The 23617-nt window shown below is 36.9% G+C and overlaps 1 protein-coding gene across 17 annotated transcripts in view; it reads right to left on the minus strand.

Annotated features, from left to right (window-relative positions):
* Positions 1-23617, minus strand: part of SPIRE1 (spire type actin nucleation factor 1) — a 362107-nt gene that overhangs the window by 238849 nt on the left and 99641 nt on the right. Inside the window, exons 1-2 of one of the 17 annotated variants that reach the window (XM_077136033.1) lie at positions 7674-7817; positions 5685-5856 (exon numbers count right to left, since the gene is read on the minus strand). The exons of the other annotated variants lie outside the window; for them this stretch is intronic. Of the exons in view, the coding sequence (XP_076992148.1) occupies positions 5685-5856; positions 7674-7684 (183 nt within the window). The 5' untranslated portion in view covers positions 7685-7817. Of the gene's footprint in view, positions 1-5684; positions 5857-7673; positions 7818-23617 lie in introns of those variants that run through there. 17 annotated transcript variants of the gene reach the window in all.

Here is a 23617-nt window from a genome sequence, read left to right on the forward strand (position 1 = left end):
TGGTTCATATTTAAAACTTCAACTGTGTGAGATCAAAGGAAAGATGTTTATTTCATGCGAACTTTATATTTTGGGTAGCGCGTTATCTAATTTTACTTGTACAGTCCATTTATTCAAACACCATAATTACATGGAATCTTGAATAGGGTATATGATCTTGGTTTTTACAGGTTAGTGTGATGTCCCAATATATGCCAGAGTAATATGGGCAGAGAATAAAAAAGTATTTGCAAAATCCCCTTAGAGGACTAGGGAGAAAGGAGGAAAAACTAAACTTCCCCATCTGGGGAATTCCTGATATTCTCGCAGGGAGTGGAGACAACCCATTCAATAGGCTGAGCCTTCAATCTTGGGGTTGGCCCCTATGAAACTCATTCCTACAAAGAAGCTAAGCCTACTGATAATTATGCCTAAAAGTCACCCTCACAGAACCTCTTTTGTTACTCAGATGTGGCCTCTCTCTCTAAGCCAACTCGGCAGGTGAACTCACTACCCTCTGTCCTATATGAGACATGACTCCCAGCAGTATAAATTTCCCTGGCAACATGGGAAAGAACTCCCAGGGATAAGCTAGTCAGTGCCCAACATCACAGGACTGAGAAATCTTCCTTGACCAAAATGGGAAAGAGAGAAATGAGACAAAGTAAAGTTTCAGTGGTTGAGAGATTTCATACAGAGTCGAGGTTATCCTGGAGGTTATTCTCATGCATCATATAGAAATCCCTCCCTAGTTTATGGTGTATTGGAGTGACTAGAGAGAAGTACCTGAAACTGCTGAACTGTGGTCCAGTAGCCTTGATTCTTGAAGATGACTATATAACTATACAGCTTTTACAATGTGACCATGTGATTGTGAAAACCTTGTGCCTGATGCTCCTTTTATCCATGGTATGGACAGATGAGTAAAAAAACATAAGAACAAAAAATAAATAAGAAATAGGAGGAGGGATAAGGGGTAAAAAAAAAAGACTGAAATACCGGTGGCCACTGAGACAGAGGGGTAGGGGGTATGGAATGTATGATTTTATTTCTTTTAATTTCTTTTTCAGGAGTGAGGAAAATTTCTAAAAATGATAATGATGGTGAATACAAAATATGCAATGATACTGTGAGCCACTGATTCTACACCATGGATGGACAGTATGTGTGTAATTTCTCAATAAAAATATTTTTTTAAAAGAAGTCTTGCCTAAGCATTAAAAAAAAAAAGATGGAAATTTTCGTGATTTCCTAAAACCAGTACATAACATAAGCAAATTCTTTTCATGTTTTCTTAGATTTGTACTGTGTGCTGAAATAAACGTCTTCCTTTCATATAAAATGCTAACTTGATTTTCCATGTTTCCAAATGATACTTTTGAGAACATTCATAATTATCAAAAAAAAATCCTTTCAGAACTCTTGTGCCATCGTTTACCTACCTAGGGGTTGCACAGCCATCCTAGTGATTTGAGACTGAGCACTCAGTTAACTATTATCAACAATTAGTTAAGCCTTAAGAAAATTTATTCATATCCATAATACTGCACATTGGGGTCCATTCTACTAGGTTCTCTTAAGTATACTTCTAGAAAAAAGATGTATCATAAAATACATAGTTAAGTAATATAACAACATAGTTTTTACCTTTATTTTTCTTAAATTCTATAAAATTTTAAAGTATCTTCTTAAAGAAAGGATCTTACAAAATACCTTTTTTTAAAAACTTACTTAAAACTGGTATGTAAATTCTCCTTACCTCCCTTATTTTCTACCCTGGAGACAATAAGATTAAAATTTTGAAAAGCAGGATTAAACTCCCTCACACATGCTGCTTCTTTGAAGTACTTATTGTGAGACTGTTCCAAGCTACTAATTTGGTTTATTCCTTTTATACCTTCTAGAAAAATAACCAGTATGTTCTAACCCAGAAAAACAAACATTCTCTTGTATCTTCCAAACAATTCAAAATAATAAGAATGTAAAACAAAGAACAAAAAAAGTCTACTAATGCTATTCCAACACATCGGAATTAAAAGGCTATTCAGAATAGTGTTCAGTCTCTCATTTGATGCTTAATTGAAATGTTGTAAAACAATACATATAGTATTAAAAATGCTAGCTCACACACAAAAAATATATTTCATACAGCTAAAGCCACAAGATGTAAAGACTTTTATAAAAGGAAAAATTTAACCAGTAAAAATGATAAAAATCATTTCATTTAACATTCTCTATTATGCATGCTTCTTTAGCAGTAATAAAACAATTGATATTCTATGGAAAGGAATTAAAGTGAAGGCTCACTGAATGTAAATTTTACTTAACTGTGAGTTACAAACCTGAATAAAAGTTAGTGCTTATAGGACTCACATTATTGTCGCTAAATTTGGACAAGTCTGCTAAGATTTAGAAAGCTTAAGTTTATTTTTAGATTACAAAACATGACTATAATTTTAGTTGTACGTTAAAAATTCCAATAACAAATTTCAATATCTGAATATTCAATATCCTTATATGAGGCTAACACAAAGCATTGATTATGTCATAGTTTATTATAAAAAGTGGAAATGGGAGGATGCAAGGGTAGTTCAGTGGTAGAATTCTAGGTTTGATTCCCGGTCCATTCACTTCCCACCAAAAACAAATAAGCAAAAAAACAACAACAACAAACAAACAAACGAAAAAGAATTCAACAAATGGTGCTGCAATAATGGGTTACTTCCATGTAAAAATAATGAAATGTGACCCTGCCATATAGCATACAAAAATAAAGTAGAAATGAGAAAAATATGCAAATTAAAGCAGTTGACCCAAACTATTGTTATATCATGCTTGTTTTAGAAATTAAACTCTCCTGTAATCTTAAAACTAAAATTGGATCTATACTGATCAATCACATATCAGCAATAAACTGCACATACTAACTACAGTTATCCCTTCCACATCTGGGGGTTTGGGGTGTGGCACCTCAGAGATCTGTAAAATTTCTTTTTCCCAAGGATTCAGGAAATTCCCTAGCCGCCTCTTGTTCAGCAGATGCTCCCTCTCCCAGCATTTTTTTTCTTTTTTTTTTTTTTTTTTTTTGTCATGGGCAGGGTCTGGGGAATCAAACCTGGGTCTCCAGCATGGCAGACGAGAATCTCCCAGTGCTTTTACATTGCGCATGCTAAACCTTTTTTTTTTTTTCTTAACATATTCAAAACAGCATTTGCTGGCCTGAAAATGTGTAAGTGGACCCTTCACCTTCACTTTCTTCTAGGGAATCACATAAAGACTTAGCCTTTTCTCTTATGATGCCAGGGTCTGCCTAAAGCTCTAGTCTTCCTACAAATTTTCACAAAAGAATAAAGTCATTTAGAATTTTCCAGTGTTGCATCATATATAAAGGAGGGCAACTGTATAAAATGCTTTGATTTCATATCAATTAACAGGACTCTATGAGCTTTAATAACTGAAACACATATCTTTCATACAATGCTAATAAGTGACAAATGTTTTCAAACTGGAACTTTCTATGTAGTGCACAAAATAATCCTAACATCCCACCTATTACTATCCAAAAAATATGAACTTGATTTATGAACACTAGATACACATCACTGTGTAATACCATCCTGACAACTACTCCAGGTTTTGGCCATATGGAGAATGTTTCTTTATCCTTCAACATGGCTTTTCTTTTCTACTAAGAAAGATCACATTTAGAGATTCAGGATTAAATCCTGATTTGCACCACCAGACATCTGACCCAGAACAAATTATTTATTTCAGTCACAATTTTTCTTATCTGGAAAACAGATATCAATGATACCTAACTCTCATGTGTTTTTGTTAGGATGAAATGTAGTCACTGTGCAGGGAAGTACCCAGTACAGTACTGGACTCTTAACAGGTATTCAGTAAGTATTATCTCTCCTACCTTTCCTTTCCCCAACTTACTCATTTCCAGTGTTTATTCAGTTACTCCCAAAATAAATGAGGAAATAAAATCGTTCTACTTCTTTATAAATTTGTAAGGATAATTCCATTTATAACCATAATCAATATTCAATTTATACATATATATATATTATTAGCAAAGTTGTAGGTTTACAGATAAATTATGCAAAAAATAGAGTTCCTTTATAAACCCCTATTATTATCACTTTGCATTAGTATAGTACCTCAGTTACAACCAATGAAAGAATATTATAATAATGGTACTATTAACTATAGTCCATAACTCACATTAGGGTTCATTGTTTGAGTTGCACAAACCAATGGCTTTTAAAAAAATTTTTATTCTAGTAGCATATATACAACTTAAAATTTTTCCCTTTTAACAACATTCAAATGTATAATTTAGTGGTTTATATGGTGATTTATACCGTACTGAGGAAAGGAAAGTCAGAAGTCCTGAAGATGAGTTTAGAATATAAAGAATGATTGTCACCATATACTACAGCCCTTAATAACAATCAGGCATTTGCTCAGAAAAATTGACAAGATAAAATGCTTAAAAACACTCAACTTCTAGTTTTCATACCATACTGTTTTTTATTGTCATTGAAAATATATTTTTTAATTGGTTTTTATGTTCTGATCTGGAACGCTAATCAGTATTTTCCAAGTTGTTTTGTGTAACAATAGATCTTCTACATTCCAGATCACTTACTTCTTTGGCCACCTTCTGGCAACCTTCCCTGATACCCCAGCCCTATTCACCAGACTATTCGGGAGAGGCGTCCTTTTCTGTATTTCGCAGGAGGAGATGGACGTTACTCTGACAGCACTTACCAATCTATACTGCACTTATGCACCTATACAGCACCTCCTCAGGTAGGGAAGCTACTTAAGGCAGGGATTTTGACTTTCATCTCAAAGTCAGCTGAACCTAGCATTCTGATGTGTGTTCAGTAAAAAGTTGTTAAACTGAACCTTAAAACTATAACTTTAACAATGAAAGCATAACAGCTAATATAATGAAAACCTTAGTCATCAAGAAAAATTATGTTCAGTATATCTGTTTTAAGGCTGAGGAGGGCTCACTGAAGTTATTCCCACTTCAGTTAAAATTAATTGTGAGTCTCACATGACTGAGTGAATCTAGCCATCTTTACTCCCTACCCCTCCTCTAAGGTTGTAGAGTGATGCTGTAGACCACGAAAACACACACACACACAAAGTCACAGCAATGATGGCTTTACTTTACTAAGGGTGCATGAGCAGCGGGACCCACATCACCACCTCCCTGTAAGTGCCGCACCACTCTGCAAGAGGGCTCTTCTCTTCTGACTTCCAACATTCCCTCCTGCGGCTGTAGGTCTCAGCTGAGCACTTTCCCTCATACTTCACTGCCAAATAAAAATCATTAGATGAAAATTCACTTATTTTTCCATCTTCAAATATAGAGTCTGATAGGCATCTGCACTCACTGTGCCCTTCCCTCCTATGCAGAGGAGAAACGGCCTGTTCCACTCTCCACAAACCCTCACACTCCTCCAGCCATAATCCGACTTCTGTGCTCCATTTCCTGGCAAAACTTCTCAAGAGGGTTGTATACATACACCGTCTCCCCTTTCTACCTTTCCATTCACTGTTTACTCCATTCCAACCTAACCCTGTTCATCTGAAGCCACTGAAACCATGCATATGTTTTTTTTCGTAAAGTCGGAGCAAAAGCAGGAATGCCTAAATCTTTTTTTCCCCTCAGGCAGACTCACGTGGCAAGGAAGTGACCTCAGCTCTGAAGAGCTGGTAGAGTGTGCTTGCCCTGGGCAGCCCTGCTGAGTGGTTCTGCTGTCTAGATGAAGAAGCCAACTAAGCAGAAGGGCAGGGAGTGAATCTCTTACTGTCCTCAGGAAAAAAGGGTACTCCCTGCAAACTTCCAACTCACTGCAAAGGAAAGGGGAAGAAATCAAACAAAGTTGAGTGCTTTCCTCCCCAACCCCTCCGCCTTCTCAGAGAAAATAATAGTCTGGGGATAAATCATTTGTTCAAGGTACCACAGGAGAAAAACTGAAGCAATCGCTATTATTCCTTTCTTTACAGATGTATTCTGAAGGGAAAGCTAAGAAATGGAAGCGCAGAGCATCAGAGGAGAAAGATCTAGTGCTCTATGTAAACTAGAGTCGCCATTTCATTAGCAGAAAGCTAATCTGGGAGAGCCTGATTTTATGAAGATTGCAACTGGGGAGCAAATAAAATGTGTAAATTGTATACTGCCAAAAAGGGAAGGACAGTGTCACTGAGTCAAAAAGAGTATTACTTTTTTTTTCCCCCATGGGCAGGCACCAGGAACCAAACCCGGGTCTCCAGCATGGTAGGTGAGAATTCTGCCTGCCGAGCCACCGTGGCCGGCCCAAAAAGAGTATTCTTGAAATGTGCAAATATTCGAAATCAAACTATCAAATTTTTCTTCCAATAAATTTTTAAAAGTAATCACATGAAAAGCTAAGATAAGAAGGATAAATATTCAAAAATATTTAATATCACCTTTAATTTCTTAAAACAACTATTCTTTTCCTGGAATTAGTTTCATATAATAAATAGCCTTTTGATACTGATATAAAGAAACAATTTTAAATTATAATTTAAAATGTTATATTGAAGCTAGACATCATCCTAAAATTCAGATGGAAAATAAAACGAGCAAAAACATCCAGGAAAACAAAAGGATACCAGCTCTATCAAATACTAAAGAGCAGACTCACTAATTAGAGCAGTGTGGTACTGGAGCATAACAAACAGACAAACCAATAGCAAAGGCTCAATGCAGGAAGAAAATTGGACTATTCTCCCTATAAATGCTTTTCAAACAACTGGATAGTGGCAGTCATCTAGAAAAAAAATTAACTTGAATCTTTACATTAGTACACCAAGGTAAAGATCCAATAGACCAAATATTTAAATATATATATACATATTTTTTAAGAGAAACTATTAGAGAAAAAAATGGACAAATTAGGGAAGACTTTCCTATGAACCAAAATCCAAATGCTATAAAGAAAAATACTGATTAAATTTAACTATATAAACACTGAAAACATTTACAAGGCAAAAAACTAAAACCAAAAAGAAAAAAAATTACCCACCATGAACAAAGTTAAAAGAACTGAGAAAAATGCTTGCAATTCTTATCTCTGCCAAAGAATTATTCTCCCTAATATTTAAAGAGCACCTAGATTTTGATAAGGGAAAAAAAAAAAAGAATAATCACACAATATAAAATGGGCAAGGGATAAGAAGAAAGAGGTCAGACAAAAAGAAATATAAATGGACCTTCAACATATAAAAATACGTTCATCTTTACTCATAAGGCAAAATTATGCTGAGGGCAGGCCACGGTGGCTCAGCCGGCACAGTGCTCGCCTGGCACGCTGGAAACCCAGGATCAATTCCTGGTACCTGCCCATGCAAAAACAAACAAACAAACAAAAACCAACTATGCTGAGAATTTTTTACCTATCTGATTAATAAAATTTTGAAGATTTGATAGCAAAGCTGTATTGTAAAACTATGGGGAACTAAGCACTCTGAAACACCACTGGTAGATACATAAATTGGTTCAACTCCTAATGGACGGCAATATGGCAATATTTATCAAAATTACAAATTCAAATACACTTTGATCCAGCAATTCTAATCTGGGAAATTATTCTTATAAATATATACAGACCTGTGAAACAGTATTTAAACACAAAATTACTCACTGTAACATCATCTGAAAGAGCAAAAAACTGGAAACACCTAGATTTCCATTAAGTGAGGGCTGATTAAATAAATCAGTACATTCATATGTGGAATGCTATGCTGCTGTGGAAAAAAACAAAGAATCTATCATTATACTGATAAGGAAAGAATATCAAGATAATTGTTAAACGAAAAAAGCAAGGTGCAAAACAGTGTGTATGAAATAAAGTTTCAAAAAGAAAAATGGAAAAAAACAAATAGAAATAAAAGTTTCAGTGGCTGAGAGATTTCAGAGTCGAGAGGTTATCCTGGAGGTTATTCTTATGCATTATATAGCTATCCCTTTTCAGTTTATGGTATATTAGAGTGGCTAGACGGAAGTACCTGAAACTGCTGAACTGTGTTCCAGTAGCCTTGATTCTTGAAGAAGACTGTCTAACTCTATACCTTTTATAATATGACCGTGTGGATTGTGAACACATTGTGTCTGATGCTCCTTTTGTCCAAGGTATGGACCAATGAGTAAAAAAAATAAGAATAAAAAATAAATAAATAATGGGGGGTAAAGGGGAAAAATTGGGTAGAATGCAATATTAGTGGTCAATGACAGGGAGGGGTAAGGGGTATCAGATGTATGAATTTTTTTCTTTTTTTTCTTTTTCTGGGTAATGTAAATGTTTTAAAAATGATCATGGTGATTAATAGACAACGATGTGATGATATTGTGAGCCACTGATTATGAATGGGCAGTGTGTGTATAAAGATTTCTCAACCAAAATATTTTTTAAAAAACAAAACTGTGTATATGGTATACAATCAAACACTCAGAATTCAGCTCTGAGCCTTTAAATCCAATAAAAAATAGGATGGGGATCATGTTTATTTGAAATTCAAAACCACTGCCACCCAAATTATCTATGGATTATTAATCATTATCCCAAACTCAATATGGCCAAAACTAAACTCATTTTTTTTTATCCAAAACCTGCTATTTCTTCTATCTTTTGTAACTTGATTATTGACGCTAATAAACAATAACCATGCACTTCTATCCAAATCTATTATATCATAAGTACAGCACTTTCTATTCTATCCTACATCCTTCTCACTCGACTTTCACTGATATTACCCTACCATGGACCTAATCGGTCTCCCCTTCCCATCATCTCTCTACATTTCCATTCTTTCAGACAGTGAAGACTAATATTTATGTAGCAGTTTCACAGCCTCTCAAAAACCTTCAATGATTTCCAACTACTTACTCTAACACTGAGCGCTGTTCTCATCTTGCTAAAACTTAACCTTTTCAAGATAATTTTCTTCCATTATCATTCATGTACCCTGTTGCCCAACTGTACTGATTTTTTACTCTTTCCTTTACATGCTCTATACTTTCGTGCCTCTGTGCCACTAATCATAATCTTTCTATTTTCTGCACAGTCTTTCTTCTGCATTTTCATATGTCCAAATCCTACTCTCTTTTCTGTCTCCTCAGCTCTAAGCGATCTCTTCCATGACGCATTATTCCTCCATTCCCTCACAATTCTTACCCACCTTCTTCCCTAAAATGAAAATAACCATTTCTTCTTCAGAATCTCCATGGCTTTGGCTTGTGCCTTTATATGGTTGTTTCACTCTCAACTTGGATCATAATTAAGTATGTATAGATCTTAATTCTCAAATAAACTAAGCTCTTTGAAGGGAAAATCCCTCTATGATTCATCTTTACATTTTTGGATTATTTTATAAACAGTAGGGATGCAAAATTTAATGAATGGATGAATCACAATGTAAATTCCGTCTGCTCAGACACACATGACTGAAAGGTGGAGATGGACTTCGTAGGCAAAGTATCCATCACTTCAATCCTTCTCATTCCAACAGAGCATTACTGATCTGTTCAGCCCCAGAAAAATCTCAAACAACGTAGAGGATCTTCCAGTCCAAGGATAATCTGGGTCTGTTCTGATTTAAACAACCCAAATCTATATGTCCAAAGAAAAGCAATAAAGCAATAATGTATTGAACATTTCTCGATTAAACCTGATCCATAAAATTGTTCTAAAATTGACCTAACCTGTTAGAAATAGAGCCATAACAAAGGCTGACATTATACTGACAGGTGATTCACTACTTTGCCTGGACTAAGAGAGTTTCTAACTTTTTGCCAGAGAAGCAGATACCCAGAGTACCCCAGACACCAAGCTCCGACATCTTGTCCTAAGCTGGCAAAAAGGGTGACCAGACAGAGTACCTGGACATAGAAGCTTGACCAGATAGACTGTTATAGATACTAATTTTAGAAGCTCATTTGCCAGCATGTGGAAATGCTAAGAAAACCCAAAGGGAATAGCAGAATCAGATCTAAAATATTCATCTGTCTTCAGGCAGCTGGAAAATCATCATTCATGTCTTGTCACGCTGGCTCCGGGTCCCCCTTTGAACTTCTGGAGCTTGACATTCATTAACGTGAACATGAATTACAGTGCAAAGCTTAAAGTTAAATGGAGCAAGTGAAACACTGGAATGCTAAGGTTTGAACTACCTTCTAACCAACTAGTAGAAGGCAGGGGAAAGAGGGTGTCTTAGTTGGGGTTCTCTAGAGAAACAGAATGAACAGGAGATATCTGTAAATATGAAACTTATAAAGGTATCTCCCACAACCGTGGGAAGAGAAGAGTCCAAAATCTGTAGGGCAGGCTGTGAAGCTGGCAACTCCTACGAAAGGTCTCAACTAACACCCCAGGAGAGGCTCGCTGATTGAAGAAAAAGTGAAAATTCTCTCTTCTTCCTTAAAAGTCTTCAACTGATTGAATCAAATCCAACGGATGATAGATGTAATCAGCCACAGCTGCAATCAACTGACTGATGATTTAATAAACCAGCCTTCGGGCTTATCAACTAGCCACAAAATATCCTTGTATCAATGGTTAGGCTAATGCTTGCCTGACCAGACAACTGGGCATCATCACCTGGCCAAACTGACATCAGAACCTAATCAACACAGAGGGTATTAATTAAAACTAGATATTCCAAAATTGAAGGCTGCTGCAAAGTCCTATCTCTCTCCCAGTTAGTGACTGCTGGCTTGAAAGCCCTAAAGCCCTTGGTAAGCCGACAGGTGAACAGAATTGCGGGTTCTCTGGCCATCCAACCCAACCATGCTAAGGCCCTGATAGCAGCCTTGCTCTTGAGAGAACAGCATACATATTACACCCCGTGTTTCCAGGGCTGGTTAGGAACCTGCTTAGCCTGCATGCAACCCTCCTCATACCACTCTACTCCCATTCTCCATCCCCTCATCATATTGCATTTCACTTCCTAAAAGGATCTGAGTACATTTTTCTCTCCCTTGCTAGAATATAAACTTTTTAGTCCTGTGACTCTTTCTGGTATTTGCTACAATGCCCAGCATTTTGCTTTACACATAATATGTGCTTAAAAATATTTCTTCTCATGTACATAGCAATAGCACAGAAGTCTTGAATGCCAAATCTGATTAGACGGGGATGACCTAGACCAAGGTTGTCAGGCACAGAACCTGGCATGCTAGCCAGCATCCTGCAAACAGGAGCTGGAATTGCTTTCACTGTCATGCCCTTATTGCCAAAATTCCCTCTTCTCCAGCTTAAAATGTAAAGAAACAAACAAACAAAAAACAACCACCACCACTAACCAAAAAGAAAAGTTTACATACCCTTGCAAATTAGAAGATTAAGATTTCCTTACATTTGTAAAACACTGAACAAGGAACATATTTTCCTCTATTCATCCTAACAATCCTATGAGATAGATGTTGTTATCCCCATTTGAAAGATGAGGGAACTGAGCCTGAGAAAGGGTAAATAAATTATCTAAAGTCCAACAGTTAATAAAATACAAAGCCAACTCAAATTTGGCTTTGTTACTTACGGAACTCCGTAGCCAGAATTCTACTATAGCACCAAGTTTCACATCTAAATACCTCCTCCCAGACTGCCAATATTTGTCTAAAACGTGGCATCCAGAAGTTAACTGCATTTCACATATGGTATGATCATCAGAGAACTAACCAAAACGAGTACCTTCCTTGTTCAACAACACATACTTCTATAAATACATCCAGTTAGGAATGAAGATTTCTAGTAAACTCATTAAACTGCAGACACTTTGAGATTAAAGTCAGCAAAAACGCCAAGGAAAGGGTTTGGGGCAGTGAAGTTTTCAATTCACAGCTCCTCACTATAAATACTACTTCAATCTCTTTCCTACTGTGTGACTTTCTTTACTTATGTTGCCCTCTGCCCCAAACATTCTCCTTGGCATTTGTCTGACAAACCCTACACACACTCTAATCCTTCAAATCCCAGCTCAATGTCACCCCTTCTGTGAAGTGTTCCTATTTACCCCAGACCTGATGACTGTTTTTATTGCCACTGTTTCCCACTCTGTTTACCTTTTATCATACTATAAGTGACTATTAATCACATCTAAAAACTGCAAAATGATCATTCTTTTCAAATGCATATGTAGCATAAACCATATGCTATATTAAAATAGAAGTCTCAACAAATTTTAAAATTAAAATCTAAAGAATAAGTTTTCTGGCAAAGGAATAAAATCAAAGATCAGTACATGATACTTAGAACAATTAGGAAATTAAGTATACCTCTAAATAATACAAGAGTCAAACAAGAAAGTCCAAGGGAAATTAAAAAATATTTCATGGTAATGAAAATATAGCAGACCAAAATTTGTGGGATGCAGTCAAAGCGATGCTTAGAGAGAAATTTATAGCTTTTGATGAATGGACAAATGCTAGAAAACACAATTCACCAAAAGCTGTAAGACCCCATTAACGAAAGCTAAAAAACACTGTTGAAATTGAAATACTCAATAATGTTACAATGTCAGTTCTCTTCAAACTGATTTAAGAGTGAAGGCAATCCCAGTCAAAACCATAGCAGATTTTTTGTAGAAATTGACAACTGTATAGTTTTTTTATTTTTTTCATGGGCAGGCCCAGAAATTGAATCTGGGTCTCCAGCATGGCAAGCGAGAATTCTGCCACTAAGCCACCGTTACACTATCCGACAAACTTATACTTTTTAAATTCACATACAAATGTAAATGACCTAGAACAGCCAAAACAATTTTAAAAAAGAACAAATTTGGATGATTTACACTACTTAAATATAAAACTTATAATAAAGCTGGAGTAATGAAAACTGTGCATTACAGGCATAAAGGTAGACATATGGATCAATCAAGAAGGCATAAAAGTTCCACAGTCATGGGATCAACTGATTTTCAACAAAGGTGCCAAGGTAGTAGAATGGGGGCAGGATATTCTTTTCAACAAATGATGCTAGAACAACAGATTACCTATATGGAAAAATAATAAAGCCAGACCCCATTCATATAATACACAAAATTATTTTTAAATGGATCATACACCAAAACCAAAAAGCTAAATCTATTAAACATCTAGAAAAGACACTGGAGAAAATCTGTATGACACCAGTAGTTTTTTTGTAGATTTTTAAGAATATTCTACATAGATATCCATGTTGTCACTGTGGCAAATTTTTTTCACACACTATAAAAACACTAATCATAAAAGAAAAAAACAAATTGGGTTTCACCAAACTCAAACTTTGCTCTTTAAAAGAGTAAGAAAATGAAAAGGCAGGTCATATGCTAGGTGTGATGGTTTGAAAGGATGTATGTCCCCTAGAAAAGCCATGTTTTAATCAAAATCCTATTTCGTAAAGGCAGAATAATCCCTATTCAATACTGTATGCTTGAAACTGTAATCAGATCATCTCCCTGGAGATGTGGTTTAATCAAGAGTGGTTGGTAAACTGGATTAGGTGACGACATGTCTCCACCCATTTGGATGGGTCTTGGTAAGTTTCTGGAGTCCTATAAAAGAAGAAACATTTTGGAGAATGAAGGAGATTCGGAGAGAGCACAGAATGCTGCAGCACCACAAAGCAGAGAGTCCACGAGCCAGCGACCTTTGAAGATGAAGAAGGAAAATGCCTCTGGGGAGCTTCATGAAACTGGAAGCCAGGAGAGAAAGCCAGCAGATGACGCGGTGTTCACCACGTGCCTTTCCAGATGAGAGAGGAACCCTGAACTTCACTGGCCTTCTTGAACCAAGGTATTGTTCCCTGGATGCCTTTTATTGGACATTTCTATAGACTTGTTTTAATTGGGACATTTTCTCGGCCTTAGAACTGTAAACTAGCAACTCATTAAATTCCCCCTTTTAAAAGCCATTCTGTTTCTGGTATATTGCATTCCAGCAGCTAGCAAACTAGAACACTAGGAGAAATTGTAATACACATATCTTAAAAGGACTTGAATCCAGAATTATAAAAAAACTAAGAATTTGGCAATAAGGTAATCCAGTAAAAGCAGTCAAAAGACTTGAAAGGATACTTAGCAAGAGAAGATATACAAGTGTCCTCTAAGGATGTGAATAAGTGCTCTACTTTAGTCATTAGGGAAATGCACGTTAAAACTGCCAGATATTTTTTATCTTCTAGAATAGCCAACACTAAAAAATCACAATAACAAGTACTGGTAAGGATATGAACAACTAGAATTCTCATACATTGTTGGTGGGAATATAAAATGACACAATCATATTATAAAAGTTTGGCAGTTTCTTACAAAAATTAAACATACATTTACCATATGTGCCAGTATGAATCTGTTGTGTACCCCAGAAAAGCCATGTCCTTTAATCCTCATTCAATATTGCTGGGTGGGATCTTTTGTATTGTTTCCAATGGAGATATGACCCACCCAACTGTGAATGGTAACTTTGTATTAGATGGTTTCCACCGAGATGGGTCTTCACCCATTCAAGGTGGGATTGCTTACTGGAGCCCTTTAAAAGGGAACCATTTGGGAAAAAGCTTTAAAGCCACCAAAATAAACAGAGCCCACACAGCCAGAGGCTGTTGGAGATGAAGAAGGAAAACACCCCTGGGAAAGCCAATGGAGAAGCCTAGAGAGAAAACTAGCAGATGTCACCATGTTCACCATGTCCTTTCCAGCTGCGAGAGCCTTCTTGAACCAAGGTATCTATCCCTGGATGCCTTAATTTGGACATTCTTATAGACTTGTCTTAATTAAGGACATTTTCATGGCCTTAGAACTGTGAACTTGCAACTTATTAAACTCCCCCTTTTAAAAGACATTCTGGTTCTTATATATTGCATTCTGGCAGCTTTTACAAACTAGGACACCATATGATCCAGCAATTCCACTCTTGTTTATTTATCCAAGAGAAATGAAATCACTGAAATTGACTGGATTCTTTCTGAACATCGTCTTGGAGTCAAATGTACTTTAAGTAAAGAAAAATCACAGCAACAACCAGATGCCTCTGAAAATGCTAAAAGCCATCATGGGATCTTTCCTGTTCTGCTTTGAGGTGATAGTTCAATTATGGAATTGGTAAATGTGAATTTAAAAAAAAATCAGATCTCAAGGAATTTTAGAGATTAAAGAAAACATCAAGAACAATCAAATCTGAACAAGGTTAAGAACAAGTCAGGAATTTTCCACTATTAAGAAAAGGGAAAATGTTTACACACACACAAGAGTAGTAATAAAGCATATTCCAAAATTATTGGGGCTGCCATGGTTTCTTAAGAAGTGCTACCATTCAGCAATGTTTGAAAGGGTCTGATTTGTCTTATCTACAAGAGTTACTAAGGTTTCCAAAACAAGATAAGGGTCCAGGACTCAATCTATTTCTCCACTATTGCACCAGAAGTAGAGCTTTTTTGGAAGAACAGTTTTACTCCACGCTTCCATTTTATTCTGAGCCCTGGGCACAGACCCCACTTCGCTTGGATCATTAAGCCTCTGAGACCACCTGTCACCAGTCTGTGACACAGTTGACCATGCCCTACTTTTTTTTTTAACTTTTTTTATTGTGAAATAAAACATATATTTAAAAAATTAATAAATTTCCAAGTACATTTTAACAAGTAGTTATAGAACAGATTTTAAAATTTGGTATGGATTACCAATCCATGATTTTTCATTTTTTCTTCTAGCTGCTCCAAGACAATGGAGACCAACAGAAACATCAACATAATGATTGAGCACTCATACTTATTTGCTAAATCCTATGTTCTCTGTTATACTCCTCCTTATTTAAAGAGGAGTATATTCATCTCTTTAAATAACATATATACAAAAAAAAAACAATAAATTTCAAAGTATATCACAACAATTAGTTGTAGAACAGATTTCAGAGCTTGGTATTTCAGAGCTTGGTAAACAATTTTAGGTTTTTATTTCTAGCTGCTCTAAGGTACTAGAGGATAAAAGGAGTATCAGCATAATGATTCAGCATTGATACTCATTTTTTAAACCTGACCTCTGTTCCTGGAGGCTAAAAGGAACATCAGCATAATGATTCAGCATTCATACTCATTTGTTAAACCTGACCTTCTCTGTATAATTCCACAACACTGCCATTTACCTTTTTGACAAAGTCTTTTGAGGTGCAGAGCATTTATTTTGAGGAGTTCCCATTTATCTATTTTTTTCTTTTGTTGCATGTGTTTTGGGTGTAAAGTTTAGAAAGCTATCTCCTATTACTAGGTCTTGAAAATGTTTCCCTACATTTTCTTCTAGGAGCTTTAACATACTCGTTCTTTATGCTTAGATGTTTGATTCACTGTGAGTTAATTTCTGTATAGGGTATAAGGTAAGGGTTGTCTTTCATGATTATGGCTATTGATATATACAGTTCTTCCATGCCCATTTATCGAAAATACTACTCTGTCCCAGTTCAGTGGATTGCGGGCCCTTGTCAAAGATCAGTTGACCACAGATTTAGTGGTCTGTTTCTGCACTTGCGATTCAATTCCATTGGTCAATGCTTCTATCTCTGCACCAGTATCATGCTGTTTTGACCACTGTGGCTTTATACTAAGTTTTAAAATCAGGGAGTGTTAATCCTCCCACCTTGTTCTTCTTTTTTAGGATGTTTTTTAGCTATTCGGGATTTCTTTCCCTTTCAGATGAATTTGGTAACAAGCTTTTCCAAGTTTTCAAAGCTAGTTGATGGAATTTTCATTGGTACTATGTTGAATCTGTAGATCAATTTGGGTAGAATTGACATCTTAACACATTTAACCTTCCTATTCATGAGCACAGAATGTCTTTCCAGCTATTTAGATCTTCTTTGATTTCTTTTAACAATGTTATGTAGTTCTCTGTGTACAAGTCCTTTACATTTCTAGTTAAGTTCATTCCTAGATACTCGGTTATTTTAGTTGCTATTTTGAATGGAATTTTTTTTCTTAATTGACTCCTCAGGTCATTACTTGTGTATAGAAACATTACTGATTTTTGCACATTAATTTGTTGAATCTTTTTATTAGCGCTCAAGTAACTTTGCTGTAGATTTCTCAGGATTTCCAAGCATAGTATAATGTCATCTGCAAATAATGAAAGTTTCACTTGTTCCTTTCCAATTCAGATGCCTTTTATTTCTTTGTCCTGCCTGGTTGCTCTAGCTAGAACTTCTAGTACAATGTTGAATAACAGTGGTGACAGAGGGCATCCTTGTCTCATTCCTGATCTTAGGGAGAAGGTTTTCAGTCTCTCACCATTGAGTATGATGCTGGCTATGGGTTTTTCATATATGTCTTTTATCATGTTGAAGAAGTTATCTTTGATTACTACCTTTTGAAGTGTTTTTATTAGAAAAGGAAGTTGAATTTTGCCACATGCTTTTTCAGCATCAATCGAGATGATCATATGGTTTTTCCCTTAGGATTTGTTAATGTGCTGAATTATAGTAACTCATTTTCTTGTGTGAAACATCCTTGCATTCCTGGTATAAATCTCACCTAGTTGTGGTGTATAATTCTTATAATGTGCTATTGGATTCAATTTGCTAATATTTTTTTGAGAATTTTATATATATGTTGTATGGCAGGTCACATTTCATTATTTTTCCATGTGAGTATCCTGTTATTGTAACACCATTTGTTGAGCTTTTGTTTGTTTTTTGCTTCTTTGTTTTTTGGGAAGTGCATGGACTGGGAATTGAACCCAGGTCTCCCGCATGGCAGGCGACAATTATACCACTGAACTACTCTTGCACCCCCTTTGTTGAGAATTTTTGTATCTATGTTCATTAGGGAGATTGGCCTGTAGTTTTTCTTTCTTGTAGTATCTTTACCCGGTTTGGGTTTAAAGTGATGTTAGCTTCATACAATAAGTTACACAGTGTTCCTTTTTCCTCAATTTTTTGGAAAACTTTGAGAAAAATGAGTTAGTTCTTTTTGGAATGTTTGATAAAATTCCCTGTGAAGATATCTGGTCCTAGTTTTCCTTTGTAGGAAGATTTTTTTTTATCACTGTTTGAATCTCTTTACTTGTGATTGGTTTGTTGAGATCTTCTATTTCTTCTTAAGTCACTGTAGCTTGTTAATTTGTTTCCGGAAATTTGTCCAATTCACTTAAGTTGTCCAGTTTGTTGGCGTATAGTTGTTCATAGTATCCTCTTATGATTTTTTTTAATTTCTTCAGGGTCTGTAGTAATGACCCCCTCTCATTACTGATTTTGTTTATTTGGATCCTCTATTTTTCTTTGTCAGCCTTGCTAGTGGCCCATCGATTTTACTGACTTTCTCGAAGAACAAACTTTTGGTTTTATTGCTTCTTCTATTGTTCTTTTCTTCTCCCATTCATTTAACTCTGCTTTGATCTTTGCTATTTCTCTTCTTCTATTTGCTTGGGGGTTACTTTGCCTTTTGTTCAAGTTTCTCTCCAGGTGAGCAATTAAGTCCTCAATTTTTGCTCTTTATTCTTTTTCAATATAGGCATTTAGGGTAATAAATTTCCCGCAGCACAGCCTTTGCTGAAATCCCATAAGTTCTGATATGTTATATTCTCATTTTCATGCCCTACTTTTTTTTTTTTTTACATGGGCAGGCACCGGGAAACGAACCCGGGTGCTCTGGCATGGCAGGCAAGCATCCTTGCCTACTGAGCCATTGTGGCCCGCCCTGCCCTACTTTTTCAAACACTATTTTCTCTTGATTCCACACTCTTTTGACTTTCTTCCTATCTAAATTAATGACCTTCACAATAGAAATATTGATAAAGTGGGTCTGGGTGGAAACATTAGGAGTAGATAGGAAATGGAGACAGGGGATATAGGAACTGAAAAAATCACCGTGGTTATTTCTAAAATAATATCCTTGAATAGGTATTTGGCTACAGATGAAGGCAGGTGGATATTTGGAGGGAGAATGTGAAATTCTGCTGACATTGTTTATAATTTCTTGAGAAAAAATACACAGCTACAGTTAAGAAGGACAAAATGTTTGAAACAGCTCTGCCGGCCACAAAGAACACGGTCTCTTTAAAAATCCAAATTTATTATGTCCCACTCTTGCCTAATACTCTTCATTCTTTTAAAAATAGATTACAAAGTGCAGCGGTGGCAGAGGTGGCGACGGAGGGAGGCAGGCTGGCGGGCGGCAGCGGAGCCATGGGGCGAGGAGAGCGCCGGGCAGCGGCGGCAAAGGAGCCGCAGCAGGGCCGGGCCGGGCCAGGCGCGCGGCAGTGGCGGCGGCAGCGGCAGCATCTCGCTGCCGGAGCCGGTGCAGTTCCTCCTCCAGAACAGCTACTAAAGAAACAGAAACGGTACAGAACAGCTCCCGGAGCCATGAAAGAGACCAAAAAGACAGCGTACCCCATTCTGGAACGGCTGAACCAGCTGGGAGAATCCGCTGTGGTGAGATCCCCGAGGGGCGCACGCTTCCCCGGGCCGTGGCAGCTGGCGGCCAGAGCCCCTCCCTCCCTCCTTCCCGGGCCGGATGGGAGATTTGGACAGGCAGTCCCCTCAAGCCGGGGCGGCCGGCGCCGCCCCCCCACGCAGGGATTCCTGGGCCAGATGGGAGATTTGGATCGGAACTCCCCCAAGTCGCGGTGGCCAGCGCCCCCCGCCCCACGCGCGGATTCCCGGGCCGGCTGGGAGATTTGGAGCGGCACTCCCCCAAGTCACTTCGGCTGGCAACCCTCCCCCATAGTGAGAGTCTTCCAATGTTAAAGGAGCCACAACATCTTTTACTGGTGGGACCCGCAGACAGACGAGCGCCACATACTGGGCAGGATAAGAAAAACAGAGCACAGAGATTTCACAGGAAAATCTTTCAACCTGCTGGGTCCCACACCCAGGGAAATCTGATTAAATGCGCAGATGCCAGCAAAAAATAATGGATCACGCCAGGAAAATTGAAGATATGGCTCAGTCAAAGGAACAAACCAATAGTTCAAATGAGATACAGGAGCTGAGACAACTAATTCTGAATATATGAACAGAAATGGAAAACCTCTTCAAAAACCAAATCAATAAATTGAGGGAGAACATGAAAAAGGCATGGGCTGAACAAAAAGAAGAAACAGAAAGTCTGAAAAAACAAATACAGAACTTATGGGATTGAAGGACAAAGTAGAAAAGATGGAAAAAACAATGGATACCTACAATGGTAGATTTAAAGAGACAGAGGCTAGAATTAGTGAACTGGAGGATGGAACATCTGAATTCCAAAAAGAAACAGAAACTACAGGGAAAAGAATGGAAAAATTTGAGCAGGGGATCAGGGAACTGAATGATAATATGAAGCACACAAATTTACATGTTGTGGCTGTCCCAGAAGGAGAAGAAAAGGGGAAAGGAGGAGAAAAACTAATGGAAGAAATTATCACTGAAAATTTCCCAACTCTTATGAAAGACCTAAAATTACAGATCCAAGAAGTGCAGCGCACCCCAAAGAGATTGGACCCAAATAGGCGTTCTCCAAGACACTTACTAGTTAGAATGTCAGAGGTCAAAGAGAAAGAGAGGATCTTGAAAGCAGCAAGAGAAAAACAATCCATCACATACAAAGGAAACCCAATAAGACTATGTGTAGATTTCTCAGCAGAAACTATGGAAGCTAGAAGAGAGTGGGATGATATATTTAAATTACTAAAAGAGAAAAACCACCAACCAAGACTTCTATATTCAGCAAAATTGTCCTTCAAAAATGAGGGAGAAATTAAAACATTTTCAGACAAAAAGTCACTGAGAGAATTTGTGACCAAGAGACCAGCTCCGCAAGAAATACTAAAGGGAGCACTAGAGGCAGATATGAAAAGACAGAAGAGAGAGGTATGGAGAAGAGTGTAGAAAGAAGGAAAATCAGATATGATATATAGAATACAAAAGGCAAAATGGTAGAGGAAAATATTATCCAAACAGTAATAACACTAAATGTTAATGGACTGAATTCCCCAATCAAAAGACATAGAATGGCAGAATGGATTAAAAAACAGGATCCTTCTATATACTGTCTACAGGAAACACATCTTAGACCCAAAGATAAACATAGGTTGAAAGTGAAAGGTTGGGAAAAGATATTTCATGCAAATAACAACCAGAAAATAGCAGGAGTGGCTATACTAATATCCAACAAGTTAGACTTCAAATGTAAAACAGTTAAAAGAGACAAAGAAGGACACTATATACTAATAAAAGGAACAATTAAACAAGAAGACATAACAATCATAAATATTTATGCACCGAACCAGAATGCCCCAAAATATGTGAGGAATACACTGCAATCACCGAAAAGGGAAATAGACACAAATACCATAATAGTTGGAGACTTCAATTCACCACTCTCATCAATGGACAGAACATCTAGACAGAGGATCAATAAAGAAATAGAGAATTTGAATATTACTATAAATGAGCTAGACTTAACAGACATTTATAGGACATTACATACCACAACAGCAGGAGACACCTTTTTCTCAAGTGCTCATGGATCATTCTCAAAGATAGACCATATGCTGGGTCACAAAGCAAGTCTTAACAAATTCAAAAAGATTGAAATCATACACAACACTTTCTCAGATCATAAAGGAATGAAGTTGGAAATCAATAATAGGCGGAGTGCCAGAAAATTCACAAATACGTGGAGGCTCAACAACACACTCTTAAACAACAAGTGGGTCAAGGAAGAAATTGCAAGAGAAATCAGTAAATATCTCGAGGCGAATGAAAACGAAAACGCAACATATCAAAACCTATGGGACGCAGCAAAGGCAGTGCTAAGAGGGAAATTTATTGCCCTAAATGCCTATATCAGAAAAGAAGAAAAGGCAAAAATTCAGGAATTAACTGTCCACTTAGAAGAACTGGAGAAAGAACTGCAAACTATCCCCAAAGCAAGCAAAAGGAAAGAAATAACAAAGATTAGAGCAGAAATAAATGAAATTGAAAACATGAAAACAATAGAGAAAATCAATAAGACCAGAAGTTGGTTCTATGAGAAAATCAATAAGATTGATGGGCCCTTAGCAAGATTGACAAAAAGAAGAAGAGAGAGGACACAAAAAAATAAGATCAGAAATGGAAGAGGAGACATAATCACTGACCTCACAAAAATAAAGGATGTAATAACAGGATACTATGAAGAACTTTACGCTAATAAATACAACAATTTAGATGAAATGGACGGGTTCCTGGAAAGGCATGAACAACCAACATTGACTCAAGAAGAAATAGATGACCTCAACAAAACAATCACAAGTAAAGAAATTGAATCAGTCATTCAAAAGCTTCCCAAAAAGAAAGGTCCAGGACCAGACGGCTTCACATGTGAATTCTACCAAACATTCCAGAAAGAATTAGTACCAACTCTCCTCAAACTCTTCAAAAAAATCAAAGTGGAGGGAAAGCTACCTAATTCATTCTATGAAGCCAACATCACCCGCATACCCAAACCAGGCAAAGATATTACAAAAAAAGAAAACTACAGACCAATCTCTCTAATGAATATAGATGCAAAAATCCTCAACAAAATTCTAGCAAATCTAATCCAGCAACACATTAAAAGAATTATACATCATAACCAAGTAGGATTCATCCCAGGTATGCAAGGGTGGTTCAACATAAGAAAATCAATTAATGTAATACACCATATCAACAAATCAAAGCAGAAAAATCACATGATCATCTCAATTGATGCAGAGAAGGCATTTGACAAGATTCAACACCCTTTCCTGCTGAAAACACTTCAACAGATAGGAATACAAGGGAACTTCCTTAAAATGATAGGGGGAATATATGAAAAACCCACAGCTAATATCATCCTCAATGGGGAAAAATTGAAACCTTTCCCCCTAAGATCAGGAACAAGACAAGGATGTCCATTATCACCACTATTATTCAACATCGTGTTGGAGGTTCTAGCCAGAGCAATTAGACAAGAAAAAGAAATACAAGGCATCAAAATTGGAAAGGAAGAAGTAAAACTATCACTGTTTGCAGACGATATGATACCATACGTCGAAAACCTGGAAAAATCCACAACAAAACTACTAGAGCTAATAAATGAGTACAGCAAAGTAGCAGGTTACAAGATCAACATTCAAAAATCTGTAGCATTTCTATACACTAGCAATGAACAAGCGGAGGGGGAAATCAAGAAACGAATTCCATTTACAATTGCAACTAAAAGAATAAAATACCTAGGAATAAATTTAACCAAAGAGACAAAAAACCTATACAAAGAAAACTACAAAAAACTGTTAAAAGCAATCACAGAAGACCTAAATAGATGGAAGGGCATACCGTGTTCATGGACTGGAAGACCAAATATAGTTAAGATGTCAATCCTACCTAAATTGATTTACAGATTCAATGCAATACCAATCAAAATCCCAACAACTTATTTTTCAGAAATAGAAAAACTGCCGCGTCCTCTTTTCCTCCCCAGTTTGACACGGTTCCCTGGAAGGAAGGGCGGTGGCAAGGCCTTCAACGCCCCAAAAGAGGACGAGGCATAAAATGGTGTAATAGAAAAATACTGGGATTAACGACACTAATTGTGTGTTTCTTGTTGCTGGTTGTGCTCCAAGCATTATATCAAAATGAATCAGA

Source organism: Tamandua tetradactyla, chromosome 18, assembly GCF_023851605.1.
Source record: "Tamandua tetradactyla isolate mTamTet1 chromosome 18, mTamTet1.pri, whole genome shotgun sequence".
Lineage (NCBI taxonomy): Eukaryota > Metazoa > Chordata > Mammalia > Pilosa > Myrmecophagidae > Tamandua > Tamandua tetradactyla.